General features: G+C 46.9%; 1 protein-coding gene and 1 non-coding gene across 2 annotated transcripts in view; one reads left to right on the top strand and one right to left on the bottom strand.

Moving 5' to 3' along the window:
- Cog7 (component of oligomeric golgi complex 7) overlaps positions 1-20,283 on the bottom strand; it is a 59,813-nt gene extending 39,530 nt beyond the window's left edge. The window contains 7 exon segments of the mRNA XM_051145165.1: positions 4,442-4,564; positions 5,480-5,562; positions 10,530-10,698; positions 15,444-15,556; positions 15,676-15,715; positions 15,717-15,829; positions 20,033-20,283. Of these exon segments, the coding sequence (XP_051001122.1) occupies positions 4,442-4,564; positions 5,480-5,562; positions 10,530-10,698; positions 15,444-15,556; positions 15,676-15,715; positions 15,717-15,829; positions 20,033-20,201 (810 nt within the window). The 5' untranslated portion in view covers positions 20,202-20,283.
- Positions 2,629-2,735, top strand: LOC127190262 (U6 spliceosomal RNA). Its single transcript, XR_007830758.1, has one exon. It is a non-coding gene; the product is annotated as a U6 spliceosomal RNA (small nuclear RNA).
- Positions 20,284-21,702: the final 1,419 nt, after the last annotated feature.

Consider the following 21,702-nt stretch of genomic DNA (forward strand, 5'->3'; position numbering starts at 1 on the left):
TGGGGTGCAGACCGGTGGCAGCACACTTGGCTGGCGTGTGTGAGCTGGGGTGCAGACAGGTGGCAGCACACTTGGCTGGCGTGTGTGAGCTGGGGTGCAGACCGGTGGCAGCACACTTGGCTGGCGTGTGTGAGCTGGTGTGCAGACAGGTGGCAGCACACTTGGCTGGCGTGTGTGAGCTGGGGTGCAGACAGGTGGCAGCACACTTGGCTGGCGTGTGTGAGCTGGTGTGCAGACAGGTGGCAGCACACTTGGCTGGCGTGTGTGAGCTGGGGTGCAGACCGGTGGCAGCACACTTGGCTGGCGTGTGTGAGCTGGTGTGCAGACAGGTGGCAGCACACTTGGCTGGCGTGTGTGAGCTGGTGTGCAGACAGGTGGCAGCACACTTGGCTGGCGTGTGTGAGCTGGTGTGCAGACAGGTGGCAGCACACTTGGCTGGCGTGTGTGAGCTGGTGTGCAGACAGGGGGCAGCACACTTGGCTGGTGTGTGCAAACTCTGCGTTCATTCCCCAGCATCCCACAAGCAGATAACCAAAAACTCTCTTCTCAAGCTACAAACTGGAAGAAAGTGTCTACAAACATATTTGAGACTGGACTTATATTCATAATAATGAACTTCCTAAACTAAATAGTGCAAAGACAAATAACCCAATATTTCTTAAAACAAGCAAGAGACTTGAGTAGACATGTCATAAAGGAATGTATACAAACGGCCAATAAGCACAGGAGTGGGTGTTCAATATCTTTAGTCATCAAGGAAATGCAAATTAAAGTCACAATGAGATGCTACCACACACCCACCAGAAGGCTAAAATTAAACAGAATGACAACATCTTACATCAGCATGGATGCCCGGCAAGCAGAGCCCGTGCACACCGAGGTGGGAATGCACAAAGTATGACCATTCTGGAAAAGGGCTGACAATTTTATACAGACACACACACACACACACACACACACACACACACACAAACAAAAACAAAACCCTGCCCTCTCAACCCACAAATCTACTCTCAGGTATTTACACATAAGCACAAAGACCCCTTGTGAAGTACTGTCCAGAGTGGCTTTAACAACAGCCTCAAACAAGACCAGACCAAGTTTCTATCAAAAAAAAGAGAGTGGACCACATTTAATCCCAGCACTTGGGAGGCCGAGGAAAAAGGATCTCTATGAATTCGAGGCCAGCCTGGTCTACATAAAGAGTTCCAGGACAGCCAGGGCTATGTAACTAGACCTTGTCTAAAACAAACAGATAAATAAACAAACAAAACCAAACCAAAAGAGGGAGAGGGAGAAAGAGCTTGTAAACACACTAATATATATTCACACCTGTCATAATATTAAGCAATAAAAAAGAACAAACCATGATACAAAATGCACAGACTGGGAAAATCTCATCAGAAGACCAGCCCACCATTTGCTGCATGTACAGAACACCAGAGTAGACTAGATTAATTCATGTAAGCAGGAGCAGCAGCAACAGCAACAGCAACAGAGCAATGGGTGCCTGGGAAAGAAGCACAGGGAACTTTCTAGAATGTGTTGAAAGAGGGTGAAGTTGCACAGGTATCTGCACTTATTTAACTACTCACATGGCATATTTAAGATCACTGTACTTCATAATTCAACCTAAACAAATAAATACTCTGGTTGATAATATATAATATGTATATGTTCTAAAGTGAATAATGTTTGCAAATGACCTTTAAAAAAAATAAATAAAAATTAGCAGTCTCAATGAACAGTTGGAGACATCGATAGAGGGACAGATTTGTGGTAAAGCCAAAACAGTGAAATGCTCCTTGCAAAGCCTTGGGGTGGGGTTATTCACTGCAGAATTCTTCCAGCTTTTTATAGCTGGGGATTTCTTCATAGTGAGTTACAGAGGAGGACGATGACGCACTCAGTGGCCAAGAACTAGTATGCCCAGGGCCCTGGGTTGGAGCCCCAGATTAGGAGTAAGGTTTTAAAATTACAATACTGGGCAGGAACGAGGATCTAGTTCAGTTAACAGAGTGCTTTCACAAAGCCTGGGCAATGTCCCCTGCAACACATAAATCAGGCACGACAGGACATCCATGCAGGGAGTAAAGGCCAGAGCTACATGAAGAAGTACATGAGACTCTGCCCCCACCCCTACCTCCACCCCCCAAAACCCAGCAACAACAAAATAGGTGTGGACATGCATAACTATAACTCCAGGAGGGCGAGGAGGAGAGCTGCTATGAATTACAGGCCAACTTGGGCTACTCTTTCTTTCTCCTCCCTCCCTCCCTCTCTCCTTCCTTCCTTCCTTTTTAAGACAGGATCTCACTATGTAGCCCAGGTTGTCCTGAAAGTCACTATGTAGACCAGGCTGGCCTCAAAGATAATGGGATCTGCCTGCCTCTGCCTCTACTATCAAGCCCGTCTATACAGTGAATTTCAAGCCAGTCTGGATTATGGAGTAAGACCTTGTCTCAAAACAATAACAAAATAAAATTTAAAATAATCAATTCTTAGAAAGAAAAGAAAGGGAAAACTGAATCTAGTGGCAGAGACCTGTAATCCCAGCTACAAAGGAGGAACAAAGCAGGAAGATTAAAAAGTCAAGGCCAGCCTGAGCAACTTAAAAAACAAAAAACAGTGCTCACTTCGGCAGCACATACACTAAAAGTGGAAAGATATGGACAAGACTAGCATGGCCCCTGAGCAAGGATGACACGCAAATTCATGAAGCATTTCATATTTCTTACAATCAAATATAGTTGGTTATGGGATAAGATCTTTTTAGATCAAGATAAAGGATTTAATAGAGATGCGATGTGATAAATACTGAATTCCACTCAGAAATTTAGACCCAAAAAGACAGGAAAGATGTTTATTTCAAGTCTGACAAATACAAATAGCCAAATCACTATGAATACAACATTTATATAACTCATGATTGTCTCATGGTTCTCCCTGCTGTATGTAGTTTGTTTTATTCATATGTAATAAAATAAATATATATGTAAAACAACAACAACAACAAATATCTCCAAATAAAATAAGAAAATGTTTCAGCCTAGCGTGTGTGAAACTGCAGGTTGGATCCACAAACTCACTAAAATAAAATGAATGCTGGGAGGAAGGGAACACTAGGGGACACTTCACCCTGTCACCTCTGGCCTTGCTTTGCCCAAGCTTCAGCAGCCTGCCGGCTTCACACACCTACCTCCAGCTAAAAAAAACCTTGGGGGTGGGGGGCCAGGGCCATTAGCCAAAGGTACAAATGAACATGCCTTCCAAAATTGAGGTGAGAGCCCAGGGTCTTCTTAGATGGCACAGGACATTTTCATGTATAGACACGAGGTGGATTTTTTGTTTTGTTCTGTTCTGTTTTGTTTTGTTTTATCCTTGTCCTGGCAAGGATGTGTGAGTGAACGTGGACGCACAGGCACACCAGAAAGTGGTACCTACATAAAACTGGGAACTTAGAGCCTAAGTCTGAATTAGGTTGGTTCAAACAACAATAAACATGGACAGAGGAACTGGAGGCTGAAGAAGGAGGATGAAAAGAAAGAAATAAAACAAAACGCTTTAGCCAACTTGGAATGATAGAACCCAAGGAATTCTCCCAACCAGGGCTGAGTTCATTCCAGCAAGTGACGGATGACTATCCGAGGAGTCATGACTACCTGGGAAAAGAAGTCACACGGCCATCAGACCTGACCCACTAGCACTCCCAGTAAGATGGGCTTTTCCCCTCCCAGAAGAGCTGTGAGCCTCTGACATCAGACAGGGAAGGGTGGCTCATACCCTATCGACTGAGAAAGGAAGTGACGGGAGGTTCCCACTCAAAGCCTAGCACCGACCTCACCCTGCTCAGAGAGCACCTTTAAAATAAGACTAGTCCTCCAGCTCTGAGTGAGGAAAAGGGAAGTTGACCTGAGCTCAAGATGGAAAAAAACAAAACAAAACAAAAAAACAGTCTGCTATGGTGCTGGAAAGATGTCTCAGTGGTTAAGAGTACTGACTGTTCTTCCAGAGGACCGGGGGCTCAGTTCCCAGCACCCACATGGCAGCTCACAACTGCCTGTAACTCCAGTATCCGACACCCTCACACAGACATACATGCAGGCAAAATACCAATGCACACAAAATAAAAATAAATAAAAATGTTCAGAAAGTCTGCTCTCTCCACCACCTGACTAGGGCCCTCTGGCTCTCAGCTATCACAATAATGGCTCCCGTGAAAGCCAGAGGCTCCCCACTGAACTCCGGGGACACTGTCTCACTGGATCCTACTTAAGATATGGAAGAGAGTGGTAAGAAGGGTTTCCTTAGAGACCTAAAAGTTCACTGATGCCAGTTTATAAGCCTATGTTTTAACCCCTTGGGTGACAACAGCACTTGGTCCAGAGCAGTCACCCATTCCCGTGCTACCGTCGGCCTTGTTCTCCAACGCTGCGGTTACCTGGGCGGTCCACTGGGTTTGTGTGTGCCAAGCCCCGAGCAAGGCATCGTAGAGGCCGGTGAGCTGCCGGTCCAGTGGAAGGTCACTCTGGCACAGCTCTTGCCAGGCTGCTAAAAGCTGTACCTGCAGAGGCACAGCAAAGCAGGTATCTTACTAGGTACCCAGAGACATGCTGGAAAACTGCCCCATGCCACCACAGAATTCATTGCTGCCACTGTCCTGAACACATAACTCACTACCTGCTGAGATTCACCCACTTGAGAAAAAGCAGACAACAAGCAGGCCAGAGGCTCCTGCTCTCATCACATCTGACACTTGAATTTGTCGCCCTCCAGGCAACACTGTCTCCTCTGACGCCACCCCAAAGCGCACCACTGTGCTTCCACAGGGCACTCTGCACTCTCCTAAAGAGCCCTCAGAGGGGCCATCAGTGTGTGCTGACACTCTGTGCCCTCCACCTATGATTTAAACACACACACACGGGCCACCACGATGAATCACTGTGTAAAGACAGTTCCCTGGAACCTTGGTGACCCTGGAACCCACACAAAGGTGGAAGGAAAGCAGATTCCATAACACTGTCCTCTTACCGACACGTGCACCATGGCATGCTTGTGCACGCACACATGCACCACACAACAATAATAATAAACAATAAACAAGTAAAACAACAACATGAAAACTGTGTTTGAATTAAGGTGAACCCAGCAAGCTGCAGGCTGTCAGCCTAACCCTTGAAAACATAAAACATAAAATTCTTATGGCTTGCTAATGTGAAGCCTTAGACATAAATCTCCTTTAAAAAGACAAAAATAGGAACAAATTAAAACAATGTTTTAAGTCTGTGAATCAATCCAGGCAGAAACCCACTGACTTGTTCCAAGTGACACCTATTGAGTGGATCAAGAGCACCCCCTACTGGCTTTAATAGAAAGAAACACGACTAAAGGGCAAAGAGGCAAATTTTGCCTTTGCCTATGAAAGATTTCAGCCCAGTGCTAGTGACCCTCCACAGTCATAATCACCCCCAGCGCTTACCTTGTGACACTTGTAGTAATACGCAAGGAGCTGGGGCATCCGGTCAATTTCAGTAAACACCTTCACAAATACTTTAGACTGATCTAAGGAACAGAAAATGTGCATATACTATTAGCAGCAGGTCCCCAGGGCAGCCAAGGAAAGCAACTCACTCTGATAAATTCAGATATATGTCATTAGATTCAGAAGTATCTACTGACCTGAGATGACTGCTTTAATTCAAACAAGAGAATTATAAGCAAAAGAAATAAGGGCAGAACATGGGGACTCAGTACCAGACACTGCAAGCCTAGGCTTATTAAAATAAAGCATCAAACACCATTAACACCGCTAAGATTAGCTGGGCATGGTGACCCATGCCTGGTATTCTAACACTCAGGAGGCTCCCACGGAGGCTGCCAGCCTGACTACATACAAGCTCCTATCTCAAAAAGCAACGCATACAGGGTCTGGAGAGATGGCGTAGAGGGTAAGAGCACTGGCTGCTCTTTTTTGTTGTTGTTGTTGTTTTGTTTTGTTTTTAGAGACAGGGTTTCTCTGTGTAGCTGTGTAGCCTTGCTTTGTATACCAGCCTCGAAATCACAGTGATCCCATCCGCCTGCCTCTACCTCCCAAGTGCTGGGATTAAAGGTGTGCGCCACCACACTCAGCTGCGCTGGCTGCTCCTACAGAGGACCTAAGTTTGACTCTTAGCACCTACATAGCAACTTGGAACCATCTGTAACTCCAGCTCTAAGGATCCAATGCCTCTCCCCACCTAGACACTAGAGCTTCTGGCCTCTGTGAGCACCAGGCACAAACATGGCGCCCAGAGCAGGCAAATACCCATACATGTAAAAGAATGAAATAATTTTATCCTGATAAAGCAACAGGAGGAGTGCAATAACCAGTGCATGAGGCTGTGGTAAACAGATGAAAGCAGGGCTCATACCAAACCTGGGATGTAAAATTTAAGGAGGCCCTGAGGCCCAGAGTTGTCCAAGAGCTCACCTACTTGGCTTACCTAGTCCTGGCCCTGCACCACATCATGAACTGTCTGTCACTCATCTCATCCATCAACCTCCAGCGCATGCAGCGCCGACTTTCAATTGTTCTGATTCACAAAAACAGCCATTTCATCCAATTCCATTAAAGTGAGTGAGCAAGCAAGCCTTCTGTCAGATGCCACGGACAACTCACTCTTTACCACCTCTGGCCTCGGTGCCTCTTATGGTCTCGGGTGATCTCCGGGGTCCTAACTAGTCAACCTAAACTAGGCTCCCCGCCATACCTCCCTTCACAGAATGGGTCACACTGCACTTACCATATCAGGCTCTTTAGGTAACCGCTTGTTCTTTCCCACACAGAGAAGCCACATGAAGCTGTGACATCCTGTCTTGTTTCACTGTTTCTTGCTAAATTATCACAAAATGCTGTTTCTAGAATTATACTAAAAGAAGTAAGTAGCACTGCCAGGGGTGAGGGTAGAGGCAGGAGGACTGAGTTCAAGGCCATACAGGGCTGCATGTAATGAGACTACTTCAAACAAACCACAAGAAGGGCAAAGGAAGGCGGGGAGCAGAAGGGAGATGTGGTGCATAGAGAGCAGGGAAACGGAAAAGGAGATCAGTGAAGCCAGAAGTCTGAAGAAGCCAGCAAACTGAAAAATCTACCTAGACCCCCTAAGTAAAAAAACAAAAGCAACAAAATAAGAACGCTTAAATGAGAAATGAAAACCAAAATGACATTATTGAAAGGATAATAGGAAAGATCTTTGGACTATTATAAAACAACACATCAGATGATCCTTGATGAAGATGATAAAATTCCTCCAAACACACAAACTACTAAACTACCAAAACTGAATCCCAAAGATATGCTAAGCCGGGCACATTGTATTGTTCCAAGTGTGAGACCAGCCTGGTCTGCACAGCAACTTTCTGGCTAGAAAGAGCTACGCAGTAAGGCTCTGTCTCAAAAAAGCAAACAGAAAAGAGGATAGAAGAAAGGGGCTTGATCCTAAGCACCACATAAAACTGTTTGTGCGCACTTGATATCACTGCACTCAGGAGGCAGAAACAGGAGGATCAGAAGTTCAAGGTCAGGGCTGGAGCGACAGCTCAGTGGTTAAGAGCACTGGCTGCTCTTCCAGAGGATCTGAGTTCAATTCCCAGCAACCACATGGCAGCTCACAACTATAACTTCAGTTCCAGGGTATCTGACACCCTCACACAGACATATGTGCAGCCAAACACCAATGCACATTAAAATTAAAAAATAGAAAGTTCAAGGTCAGGCCAGAAGCTCACTCAGCAAGTTCAGCACTGCACATGCTGGCTTGACCCTCTGGGTGTGAAGAGGTGTGCAGGAGCAATCCCAGTGAGTGTGAAGGGGTGTGCAGGAGCAATCCCAGTGAGTGTGAAAGGGTGTGCAGTGCAATCCCAGTGAGTGTGAAGGGGTGTACAGCTGCAATCCCGGTGAGTGTGAAGGAGTGTACAGCTGCAATCCCGTTGAGTGTGAAGGGGTGTGCAGTGCAATCCCGGTGAGTGTGAAGGAGTGTACAGCTGCAATCCCGGTGAGTGTGAAGGGGTGTGCAGCGCAATCCCGGTGAGTGTGAAGGAGTGTACAGCTGCAATCCCGGTGAGTGTGAAGGGGTGTGCAGTGCAATCCCGGTGAGTGTGAAGGAGTGTACAGCTGCAATCCCGGTGAGTGTGAAGGGGTGTGCAGTGCAATCCCGGTGAGTGTGAAGGGGTGTGCAGTGCAATCCCGGTGAGTGTGAAGGGGTGTGCAGTGCAATCCTGGTGAGTGTGAAGGGGTGTGCAGTGCAATCCCGGTGAGTGTGAAGGGGTGTGCAGTGCAATCCCGGTGAGTTTGGAGAAAGACAAGAGAACTGCTCAGAAGCTCTCCAGCCAGCTGGCCCAGAGTGTGCAGAGCAGAAACAGGGAGACTCCGCCCAGAAGCAAAGTGGAGGGACAGACAGACCACCAAAAGCTGTCCTCTGGCTTCTACACACATGAAGTGGCATGCCTACACATGGAAAAGAGTGAAGGGCACGGTTATCATCACCACATAATTAGTTTGAGGCCAGCCTGGACTACACTACACACTGTCTTTAAAGAAAGAAAGAAAGAAAGAAAGAAAGAAAGAAAGAAAGAAAGAAAGAAAGAAAGAAAGAAAGAGGGCTGGAGAGATGGCTCAGAGGTTAAGAGCACTACCTGCTCTTCCAAAGGTCCTGAGTTCAATTTCCAGCAACCGCATGGTGACTCACAACCATCTACGATATGATCCAGGGCCTGCTTCTGGTGTGCAGGTGTACATGCAAAAAAAACAAAACAAAACCCAACAAAAAACAAACAAAACTGTATACTTAATAAATAAATGTTAAAAAAAAAAAAAAGAAAGAAAGAAAGAGAAAGACAAACCTTAACAACTCAAATTCACCAGATCTTTGTGAATTTGAGGCCAGCCTCGTCTACAAAGCAAGTTCCAGGACAGCCAGGACTACACTCAGAGAAACCCTGTCTCAAAAAACCAAAACCAAAAGCAAAAACAAAAAACCCACGCCTTTAATCCTAGCACTGGGGAGGTAGAGGTAGGTGGATCGCTGTGAGTTTGAAGCTAGCCTGGTCTACAGAGTGAGTTCCAGGGCACCCAAAGCTACATAGAGAGACCCTGTCTCAAACAAAACAAAACAAACAAACAAACAACACCCCCCCCCAAAAAAAGAATTGTAGCAGGGCATGGTGGTACACACCTTTAATCCCAGCACTAGGGAGGCAGAGGCAGGTGGATTGCTGTAAATTCCAGGCCAGCAGAGTGAACAGACCACAAACAGCTGACAGGATCAGCAAACGGCACGAATGCCCTCTGTGCTGGTGCACATCTCTAGTCTCAGCGCTTGGGACGCAGAGGCGGTTGGATCACTATTACTTGGGACGCAGAGGCGGTTGGATCACTATTACTTGGGACGCAGAGGCAGTTGGATCACTATTACTTGGGACGCAGAGGCGGTTGGATCACTATTACTTGGGACGCAGAGGCGGTTGGATCACTATTACTTGGCCTGTTCTACATCTCACGTTCCAGCCTAGCAAAGGCTACACAGTGGGACCCTGTCTCAAGAGGGGAAAAGGGCAGCTCCATTGCTGTCACTTCTTGACTGGCTGGTACTTGTGTGGATGAAGTATGTAGAAGTGAAGTACGCTGATGGCTGCACCTCACTTTGAAAAGAGTCAGCAGCGGGCTACAAGTGTAGTTTAAAAGTAACATGGATGAGCCCAGTCGTGATGGTGCATGCCTTTAATCTAAGCACTCAGGTAAATCTCTGTGAGTTTGAGGCCAGCCTGGTCTACAGAGCAAATTCAAGGACAGCCAGGGCTACACAGAAAAACCCTGTCTTGAAAAAACAAAAAACAAAAAAAGAAGTGGTAATGTGAATGTTTAACATGCACAAAGCCCTGGTTCTCCTCATAGCACCACGACTTCCCACACAAAAGACCAAGAGGAGCTGGAGCCGCAGTCAGTGACACAGTCGCCAAATAAACAACAATAAAAGAAAAAGAAACAGTAAGAAGGAGCAACAGGCATGTGATAAAGCAAATGTCAGGCTGCCGTGGAGCCTGTGGTAGGCACTTGCCGGGCCGTGGAGCCTGTGGCAGGCACTTGCTGGGTCGTGGAGCCTGTGGCAGGCACTTGCCGGGCAGTGAAGCCTGTGGCAGGCACTTGCCGGGCCGTGGAGCCTGTGGCAGGCACTTGCTGGGTCGTGGAGCCTGTGGCAGGCACCTGCCGGGCCGTGGAGCCTGTAGCAGGCAGTTGCCAGGCCTGGGATGCCCCCAGCATGGGGAGATGGCATAGAAAAATCACAATGCCAGGACCCAGAGGCCATCTGTGAGGTACCTGTTTCAACTATTCTGTATGTCAGGAAACGTTTGTATAAAATCTTAAAAATATGGACGCATTATGAAGTTACATTTATCTGCAATCCACACAATTCAATTAACACAGAAATTCAATCAACACAGCCTTATTCTTACACTGAGAGGTACACGCAGTTGAAACATGCCACACTCACCTACAGACTGAGCGGTGAACGCTGCTACGATCTGGGGACTGGCCAGGGCTTCTAGCCTGTTTTTCAGCGCCTCCAGGTGCACACACTTTTCTGAGTAATCTGGAGTGTCCACAAGCATTGTCAAGCTGTTCTGCATTCCAGTCAGCTTTGCAGAAATCACAGCAATGTCCTATATAGTGACAAAACAGAGGACACTTATTTTAAGACTCCCAATATCTCAACGGGAAACAGAGAAAATAGATTGGAAGGCAGCTCTTTGGGGTTAGAGAGATGATTCAAGGATGAAGGTGCTTACCAACAAGCTGAATATGCTGAGTTTGCCCCCCAGGGCCCCCATGATTGAAGGAAAGAACTGACTCTTCTAGAGTCGCCATGTGTACAGTGATACAGTAGCTTGTGTACACACACACACACACACACTATACACACACACACTATACACACACACACACACACACACACTATACACACACATACACACACACTATACACACACACACTATACACACACACACACACACACTATACACACACACACTATACACACACACACACAATTTAAAGACGTTTTTCAGCTTAAAAAAGTAATTCATAAAAATAAAAAGGCACATAAAAGTTATGTTTAACACTATCAGTACCAAAATAAACAAAAATTAAAACAAGGAAGTTCCATTTTCTTCTAATTGAGAAAGTACCAAAATGGCTATGCAAAACAAAAATACAAAAGAAAGCAAAAAACCAATCTGTCTGGCATCATAGAGGCAATGTCTGGAGCTAAGGAGATGGCTCAGTGGTTAGGAGGGCTTGCTGCTCAGTACAGGACCCGAGTTCAGATCCCAGCACCCACACTGGGAGGCTCACAGCGGCCTTTAACTGAGCTCCAGGTTCCTGACCTATTCTTCTGACCTGCACATCCACAAGCACATGCAGTCACACACACATGTAAATAATAATAAAATATTTTTAAATGTATATTATCTTACTAGGTGGCGATTTAACAATGGGTCAAGAGTCTTAAAAATATTCACAGGATGGGGGTGGGGGTCAGCTGTCCAAACCTGCCACCCTGAGTTTGAAGCCTGGAACCTACAGTGGAAAGAGAGAACAGACTTCTAAAAGAGGCCTGCTGGCCTCCGTATATGGGTGCTGTGGCATGTACATACCAGCACTCATGCAGGTCATACACGTGCACGCACGCGCACACACACACAATAGTAAACAACAAAGTCTTCACAGGGTCAGGGATGTAACTCAGTGGTGTGGTGCTGGTCTCGCTTGTTCTAGGCCCTGGGTTTCATCTCCAGCACTAATGGAAACAAGAAATCACATCCTTTAACCTGGTGTTTTCTTTTCTACAAATCTGTCTTAAAGAACTAATCTGAGGCTGGGCATGATAGTGCACGTGTAATGTCGGCACTCAGGAGACAGAGGCAGGAGGATCGCTGTGAGTTAGAGGCCAGCCTGGTCTACACAGCAGGTTACAGGCCAACTGAGACCCTACCCCAAAAACAAAACTAAACTAAACTAAAAACAAAAGAACTCGAGGCATTCTGGCGTCTGTTGCGCAAGCCTGGAATCCGAGCACCTGGCAAGTACATGCAGAAGGATGCAAAGTCAGGGCCAGCCTGGCAGACCTGAGACCTGGTCTGAGAGACAGCCTGAACAGAGAGAAAGAAAGCTCTTTGAAAGAAGAGGGGGAAATAGCTAAGAAATATCTCAAAAAATATTCATTATCCCTAGTAATTACGGAAATACAAATCAAAAGAATTATAAGAACTCACCTCATCCCAGTCAGAACAGCAAAGATCAATGTAACAACCAACAACGAAGGCTGAAGGGGATGTAGGGAAGAAAGCCCTCATCCACTGTTGCAGGGTTTGTAAATTCCTGCATGCAAACTATGGAAATCAGTGTGGAGTATCTCAAAACACTAAAACCAACTGACCATACAACCCAGCTACACCACTTGCTGGCATAATGCCCAAAAGACTTACCATCCTATTTCATAGATATTTGCTCAGCCATGTTCATTGTTGCTATGTCCACAACAGCCAAGAAAAGGAAACAACCTAAATGGTCTTCATTTATTTGTTTGTTGTTGTTGTTGTTGTTGCTGTTGTTTTTCGAGACAGGGTCTCTCTGTGTAGCCTTGACTGGCCTGTACTCACTCTGTAGACCAGGCTGGCCTCGAACTCACAGCGATCCACCTACCTCTGCCTCCCGAGTGCTGGGATTAAAGACATGTGTCATCATGCCCAGCATGTCCTTCATTTATGAATGGATAATGAAAATCGGGTACCTATACAGAATGGAATACTATTCAGCTGTAAAGAAAAGTGAAGTCATGAACTTTGCAGGTAAATGGATGGAACTAGAAAAGATCATTTTGAGTGAGGTAACCCAGACCCCGAAGGACAAGGATTGCATCTTCCCTCCTATTGGAAGCTTCTGGCGCCAAATCTCACATACCCTGGAGTAACTGCAGACACCGGAGAGTAAAAAGGGATCATTGGGAATTGGTGGGGAGGGGGCAATGGAGGGGGAAATAGCAGAGTACAAGTGATCTGAAAGGGGAAATGGGAAAAATAGGACTGGGGAGGAAGGGGTGGGGCACTCCAGGTAAGGAGGGAGAGGAAGATAAATATAGAAGAAAGGAGAAGGGTAAAATACCAGAAAAGATGTCTGAAAAGTCATAAGGAATCAAATCAAACTAGTAACCATCTCCCTAAAAATAACTACAATATACATAAGTACATGTATGTATATATATATGTGTGTGTGTAGAGATATAACAATTAAATGAAATTTTCCCATCTGGGCTGACAATGTTCCCTCCCAGAGCCATAGACAGACTGTCTCACTAACCCCCCAACACCAGGTATGAGAAGCCCTCTTTTGAGTTGTTGGTCAGAGTTGCTGTCCAAGAGACTTCCAAAATTTTATGGGTTATTGCTAGTGCCCTTGGCTGCCCCAAGTGCTAGAAGCTAAGTCCCTATTGCTGAAGACGCCATGCACTAAAGACACAGGGTCCAGAGTCCCCTGAGCTGGAACTGCCTGAAAGCCTCCTCCCTGAGGAGTAGCTTTCATGTTACCAGAAGGCACCATGCATGCTTCCAGGGGAGGAAGCGAACAACAGTGCTACCCAGCTATGATGCCTAAGACCCACAACAACCAATATGGCACAGTAACCCTAAGTGGGGCAGTAACGGTAACCAACACCTCTAACCAGACATAAGACCGCTCAACAAGAGGGAAGTCTTGCCTGGTACTGGCGACCTATCCAAGTAGCCCGGGTTAGGTGAAGTCATGGATCTTGGAGGAGAACCTACAAACACCACTACACTAAGCCAGCACAATCTCTTATTACAGTCTAAATATTTGTCCTTGTGCCTACAAATAAATGTAGGGGGCAAGAAGGCCTTGTGCACACAGATAAGCCCTGGAGAAGCCAAGAAAGATTAAGCGCACAGCTGATGACTCTAAAGGGAGAAGATGTTTGGCCATTCCTTCTAGAAACCTGGACTCCTCTGCTACCTACTGGGCAGGCTCTGTCCACCCCCAGGATATCCTGTTGTTTGCCACAGACTTTCCCCCTCCTAGGCCATGAAAGGCATCCTCGTCAGGGACGTCCTTCATACCTTACAACTGCCTAAGTGGCTTATACTTATCTCAGGGCCAGGCATCACGTCTCCCTCCGTCACCCTCCCGGGACATTGTTCCTAAGTCACCAAACCCCATCTTACAGATAAAGCCGTATGTACTTCGTTGAGAGTTTCAGTGCTTTGTCGTCCTCACGGGGCTGAGCTAACTGTTATCTGAATACTTTTCCAAACTGTGCTTAATTAAATATGGCTAAAGTTAAGTGATCTGGGTGAGACGGGAAATACTGGCCCAGCGCTGCTTACCAAAGTGGGGCTGGTCTGAGTTCCCTTCTTCCCTCACCCTGATCAGTTTTCCCTGCCCGATGTAAACCATGCAGGGCTCTCTCACAAGTGTAGTCCTCACAGTGACACTGGCAGGAGCCTACAATGTCCCAGTTCAATAGCTGAAAGCCAAGATCAAGAACTACAGCCTAAACGTCTGCCCTCACACCCACAGATAAGTGTCGTCTTCACTCCTCACCAAGGACGCTTCTGTCTGCAATAGGTGGAAACCACCACAGACACCACAACCAAATGCAGAGCGGACAGCCCGGTCTCAAGTGACACACCTACAACACACCTCTTGCACCAATGCTCTCTTTTGGCCTCTGAGGGTATTAGGCAAGCACACAGTGCCCAGATATACATGCAGGAAAAAACAAAAAACAAACGACAACAAAAACCAAACACACAAAATAAGTAAATAATTTCTTTAAAACAAGAACAAAAAAAGAAGATCTCAACACTTGGAAGACTTCAGTGCCAGCCACAGCCACTACGGAGTTTCAGAGAGAGAGACAGGGATGGGAGGTTGGCTGTTGAATGAAAAACAAAGAAAGTGCACACTGGTGCTCACACCCTGGAGCTGTTTGTGGGCAGGGTCGGGGGTGGGGGGCGGGGCCAACTAGAGGAGCAGCATAAAGCTGCTGAGTGTCTACAGAAGAGAATTTGGGGCTTGGAGAGTCGGGTTGTAATGTGCTTTCTGAGAGTCCTTCATACCACACACTTCACCTTGCAGGCAGGTTTCTAAGCCATTACTGTTTTCTACTTCCGTGGCCTCTGAAAAGCGAAGTAATTTGCCAAAGTCACACTCAGCTCACCCTCTCTGCTTGTACATGCCTCCTGGGCTTCAGTGGAGGAGGGGAGGGTGGAAGAAGTGCCAGGGCTGGCCTCCCCCACGATGGCTGAGTGCTTCTGTCTGCTGCTGCTGACACCCCTTAAGCCCCACGATCCCCCCCTAAATGGCCACACCGTGCCCTGTAAAGGGACATACTTGAGTTTTGAAGGTCTCCTCGATATCAGCGCTCAGCGTGCTCCACTTGTCAGCTTCCTGAAGTGACTCCGCAGCAAGCTGCATCCTGGACTTCACCTGGTCGATTTCTACTAGTACCTGAAAGAGAAACCACGTGCACAGTTCAGGCCCCTTTTATCCAATCTGAGTTCAAACCCCCTGTGAGCGAGAACACCTGCTGAGAGACGAACCCACATCGAGGCCGGAAGCCAAGGTACCTGCATCGATTGTGAAGTGTCCTGTTCAAATTTTTTTAATGTCCTCTTTGACAAGAATCATTTGTTCTTTCAGAAAAGATGCCTCCTGCTTCAGGGCTTCCACATCGCGGAGCACTTTGGGCATGTTCTGAAGGGCCTGCAGACTTGTTTCTGCAGGAAAAAAAAAAAATCAACAACGGCAATGTGCACAAATGGTAGAAACTGGAGCGTATACGGGAGGAAGTCACACGTATGGCGACAGAGGAAACTGGCCCGACAGCATTACCAATCAGGTCTGAGAAACTGCAGGGAATACGTGGCAAACCAGGGGCCAGAGAGGTGACCTCTGCCAGGACCATGTTCTCCGTGAGTGACGAGTGAAACCGTGCTTCAGAAACAAGTCATCAACACCAACCTGACCTAAGACCAACAGAAAGAGTGAAGGACACAGGTGTGGTCAGTCGCGTGTGCCTGTAATCCGAACCCTTAGGAAGCTGGGGCAGGAGAATTACTGGGAAAAGTGATGCCCTCTTAGGCTACATAGTGAGTTCCAGGTCGGCTTGTTTTACAATAGTGAGACCCTGTCTCAAAAAGCAAAGAATGTGGGCTAGAGAGATGGCTCAGAGGTTAAGGGCACCCTTTGCTCTTCCAGAGGTCCTGAGTTCAATTCCCAGCAACCACATGGTGACTCATTGCCATTTATAATGTATCTGATGCCCTTTTCTGGCCTGCAGGTGTTACTTGCAGAACACTCATACATAAAATATAAATAAATAAAAATTTAAAAACAAACAAACAAAAATACAGAACCTGTCATGATGACTGAAGACTCACAGTTGAGAAAGGGGGACATAGAAGGCTTCTGTGACAACCCTACTTCCCCCCTCATTATCCCCCACAAAAAAGTAAGCCTGGACAGGAACCCATTGAAGAGAACTGTTAAAAACTGTGATGGGGGCTGGGTGGTGGTGGGGCACACCTTTAGTCCCAGCACTAGGGAGGCAGAGGCAGGTACATCTCAGTCAGAGGCCAGCCTTGGAACTTTGTCCCGAAAATAAAAATTGTGCTAGGGTTGCTGAAGTGTAGCTCTCTACAACTGATGACTTCCGGCCTGGCGGGGTTGCAGGTGGGAAGACCTCAGTTTTAAGGGGTTGGCCACCAGGAGTTTGAGCATGCTCCGTTGAGCATATGGCCAACACAAATTGGACTTGTTTATCTTCTTCTGTTCTTCTGTCCTGGGGTTGGGGTGGGAGAGGTAACAAGGGCTGGGGGAGGACCTGGGAGGACTGAAAAGAGAGTGTGCTTCAGGCTCATTATGTGAAATTCCCAAATAATCAATAAACACACTATCTAAAAAAAGAAGGAAAACTGGGGGCTGATGGCTTCATGACTAAGAGCAGAGTACAGCTCGCTCTGTCCGAGGGCAGAATTTGGATGATGCCTGTAACTAGCTCCAAGGTGTCTGTAGCTCTCTCCTGGCCTCTGTGCATTTGCACACGTACACACACGCACTTAAAAGAAAACAAATCTTGCCGGGTGGTGGTGATGCATGCCTTTAATCCCAGCACTCAGGAAGCAGAGGCAGGTGGATCACTGTGAGTTTGAGGCCAGCCTGGTCTACAAAGTAAGTCTAGGACAGCCAAGGCTACACAGAGAAACCCTGTCTCGGAAAAAAAAAGAAAGAAAAGAAAACAAATCTTAAAACATACAAACCCCAGGACTGGAGAGAAGGCTCAGCAGTTAAGAATACTAGATTTTCTTCTAAAGGACCAGGGTTCAATTCTCAGCACCCATGTGGCAGCTCACACCTGCCTGTAACTCCAGTTCCAGGGGATCTGACACCCTCACACAGATATACATGCAGGCAAAGTATTAATGCACCTAAAATAAAAATAAATATTGAAAAATAAAACAAAAACAACACAACATACAAACCCCAAAAGCTGGGGCTGTAGCTCAGTGCAATGTACCTGTCAATTATATGAGTTTATCTGCTTGCCATGGTTTGGTTTTTCTGTTTTTGTTTTTGTTTTCTGGTTTTCATAGTTTTATTTTGTTGGACTTTTTCTGGGGTACATTTTCCCCAATTCCAACGTTTTCTAGAATATGTTCACTTTTGCTAATTATAAGAAGCTTCCTGAGAGCTGGGATTACAGGCACATGCTACCACGCCCGTGTTCTTCGTTCTTTCTTGCAGCCTGTTGGCCTTGGGTCGTGTTGAAGTTGCTTGCTGGCTTCTGAAGCAGTTTCCTTCATCACTCTGCAGAGGTGATGGTCCTGGCTGAGCTCCCCTCACTGACCCCTGTTTTACCACACATTCCCTGCTGCTTTAAAGAACCACCTGGGTGTATTTGTCAAGTGTCCCTCAATTAAAATTCTATTTTTATTTATCAATGAACTGGGTTGCGGACATCTTTAACAGGTGCTCATTCAAAATACATTGCTGCTACAAGTCTCCACTCGTTAGAGACCATCAGTGATGCTGCAGACGGACCCTTCACTATCTGCAGAGCAGTCGAGATGAGTGGCTAAGAACTCAAACCATTCGAGCTTCGAGCTGTCTGGGATGCTCTGAATCTGGGAAGTCTTCAAAATGGAACCGAAGGCCGAGGACCAAGACAAGCCTGAGCTACCAATGAAAGCAAGCCTGCCTGTGTGCTTCCTTAATACGTGTGTAAACTTTTGGAAATTCATAAGGCGAATGCCAGCACCCTGCATGCTATGGCTGCCATACCAATGAACATGAAAACAGAATCATACACAAAACCCAGGTGCTTGTAAAAGTCTGGGGGCCCATGAGGATGTTCATATGGCCGAGGCTGCCGCACTTGGAGCCCACTGCACCAGACTAGAGGAGGTGAGAACACCGTGGTCTCCGGTTTGCTTGCTGTTCTTAGACCTGAGCATGTTTCAGGACCGCCTAGTCTCTCATCTGGTAGGTGTGGGACAGGCCTCAAGATCTACATCCCTAGTACCTCTGAACACAAGGATGTGGGTCCCAAGGGCCACTGAGAACCACCAGCCTGCTCTTTCACTGCGCCCACACAGACTGAGGGAAAACATACCCTGGAAACTAAAGCGCAGCACCAAAACCCAGCCTATGGAGCACTGTGTCGTCTGCTCAGTGAAGGAGCAAGGAGAGAAACTGACTCATGCCAATCGATAATCTCTCTCCCTCTCCCCCGCCCCCCCCCCACACAAATAAATGTAATTTTAAAAAATGGTTATAATTCTGGGCATGGTGGTGCACACCTTTAATCCCAGCACTCAGGAGGCAGAGGCAAGCGGATCTCTGTGAGCTTAAGCCAGCCTGGTCTACAAATGATGTCCAGGACAGCCAGGGCTCTGTACACAGAGAAACCCTGTGTGTGTGTGTGGGGGGGGGGGGAGGCGTGTTAAGTCATAAATCTGCAGACTGGCACAGACCAGTAATTCCAGTCACTCAAGATGGCAAGATGCTAAAGCAAGATTGCAAATTCAAGGCTTCCTTAGGGCACAGAGTGAGTTCAAGGCCAGCCTAGGAAACTTAGCAAGACTGTGACAAAATAAGAGCATGAAAGGACCCAGATTTAACCCACAGTACACACACACACACACACACACACACACACCATAGGGTAAATGTATTCATTCAGGAATTCAGGATGGCCCATCTTCCTTAGTTTATAAAGAGTTAATGGATATGTGTTGTTCCCCTATACTGCTAAATACTAGGATCAGAAAACGATTTAAAAGTCTCTAAAGTGATCTTTATGCCAGGCATGATGGAACATGCCTACAATTCCAGAATTTCGGACTCTTGAGACATGAAAATCAAGAGTTCAAGGTCACCCTCCACCATACAGCAAGTTCAAAGCCAGGATGGGCTACACGAGACTCTACTTCCCAACCTCAAAAGAACTTCTCTCAAGGTTTATTTTTTTTAATTATGTGCACCTATGTGTGTCTGTGTGTCCGTTATGTGCATGTGAGTGCTCTTGCAAGCCCAAAGAGGCCACTGAACCCCTTGGAACTGGAGAGAGTGAAAGAGAGAGAGAGAGAGACAGACAGACAGACAGACAGACAGACAGAGAGAGAGAGACAGAGAGAGAGCGACAGAGAGAGAGAGAGACAGAGAGAGAGAGACAGAGAGAGAGAGAGAGAGCCACCGCCTCCCCAGTGCTAAAATTACAGGCTGTTTGCCACCACGCCCAGCTTTTTATTAGGTTTGAAAGGAAATGTTATGGCATCGCCAGAGGTGAACCCTGAAGCCGGGACCTAACACAAGACTACTGCAGAGCTCGCTTTCCCACCAAAGGAGAGGTTTGGCCGCTGGGCCCGGCCCGACAGTCGGGCGCCCAGGGCGGTCAGGGGGGTGGGAGCTGCTTTGCTCACCCTCGACAGCGTGGTTCACCTCCTGGATAAACAGCTGCAGCTTCATCACCAGAGTGGCTGCGTGGCCATCCGCCTTGCCCGCCGCCCCGTCTTTGGGGCCGGCTCTGAAGGCTGCATTGATCCAGTCCTTCACGTCGAAGTCGTCGGCCAGGAACTTGGAGAAGTCCATGGCGCGGTCTCCGAGGAACCCCACCTTCGGGGCGGCAGCCGGAACCCACCAAACCCGCAACTTGCCGCCCCGTCAGCGCGCTCGCGACGCGGCTGAATGTCCCTAGTTGCCCGCCGTACTCTTTCCGGAAGTCAGTGCATGTTACCATAGCGACTGCTAGCGCTGGTGACTGAGATCGCCGCGCTGTCCCAGCACGTACGACAGTTCCTTTTCTGCTAGTATTTGCCGAGCAGTAAATCAAATAAACTCGTGTTTCTTCAAACCTAGAACAACTTGACGTCTAAGAAGGGTGTAATTGAAGGATATAAATTCGGTGTGTATGTTGCTATTTTTTCGTCCTCACTGAATGTATACAGCAGGTTTTTAGTTTTATTTTATGTGGATGAGTTTCTCGTGTGTGTTTGTCTGTGACCCATTTGCGTGCCTGGTGCCGACAGAGGCCAGTTAAAGAATCTCCTAGAAGTGGAGTGTTACAGGTGGTTATGGGTGCTGGGGTGGAAAGCAGGTCCTCTGGAAGAGCAGCCAGTCCTAGGCCACCTCTCTAGCCCTTCACAATTCTTTTAAATGTCTATACAATTGGTAATGGTATCTCCCCATTCTTTCTGGTCTTATTTTGGTAATCTTTTTATATATTTTTTTTATTGAAAAATAAAATCATTCATATTACATCTCGATTGCTATCCCATCCCGTGCATCCTCCCATTCCTCCCTCCCTCCCACTTTCACCCCATTCCCCTTCCCTATGACTGTGACTGAGGGGGACCTCCTCCTCGTGAATATGATGCTAGGGTATCAAGTTTCTTCTTGGTAGTCAGGCCTCCCCATCAAGAGAACATGGCCAAATATGGGGCACCAGAGTTCATGTGAAAGTCAGTCCCCAGTCTCCACTTAACTGTGGAGAATATTCTGTCCCTTGGCTAGGTCTGAGTAGGGGTTTGATGATGACTGCACAAATTGTCCTTGGTTACCATAGATCAAGCAGAACTCCTGGGCCCAGATCTGCCCATCATAGTGTTCTTCTTATAGGTTTCTAGGGCCATTTGGATCCATCTATTTCCCTATCTCCTATATTTCTCTCACCTTAGGATGTCCTCACCACTATCCCATTTTCCTGGTAAGTGAAGACTTTCATGAGACATGCCCCTTGGCCTAGTGTCCAGATATAAGTGAGTATATACCATTTGAGTCTCTCTGCTTCTGGGTTAGCTCACTCATTATGATCATTTCCAGTCCCATCCATTTGTCCACAAATTTCAGGTTTTCCTTGTTTTTAATAGCTGAGTAGTATTCCATAGTGTAAATGTACCACAGTTTCTTTATCCATTCTTCTACTGAGGGACACTTAGGCTGTTTCCATGTTCTGGCTATTATGAATAAGGCTGCTATGAACATGGTTGAGCATATGTCCCTGTTGTGTGCTGGAGCATCTTCTGAGTATATTCCAAGGAGTGGAATAGCTGGGTCTTGAGGAATCCCTATTCTCAGTTTTCTGAGATAGCGC

The sequence above is a fragment of the Acomys russatus genome, chromosome 5 (assembly GCF_903995435.1).
Source record: "Acomys russatus chromosome 5, mAcoRus1.1, whole genome shotgun sequence".
NCBI lineage: Eukaryota > Metazoa > Chordata > Mammalia > Rodentia > Muridae > Acomys > Acomys russatus.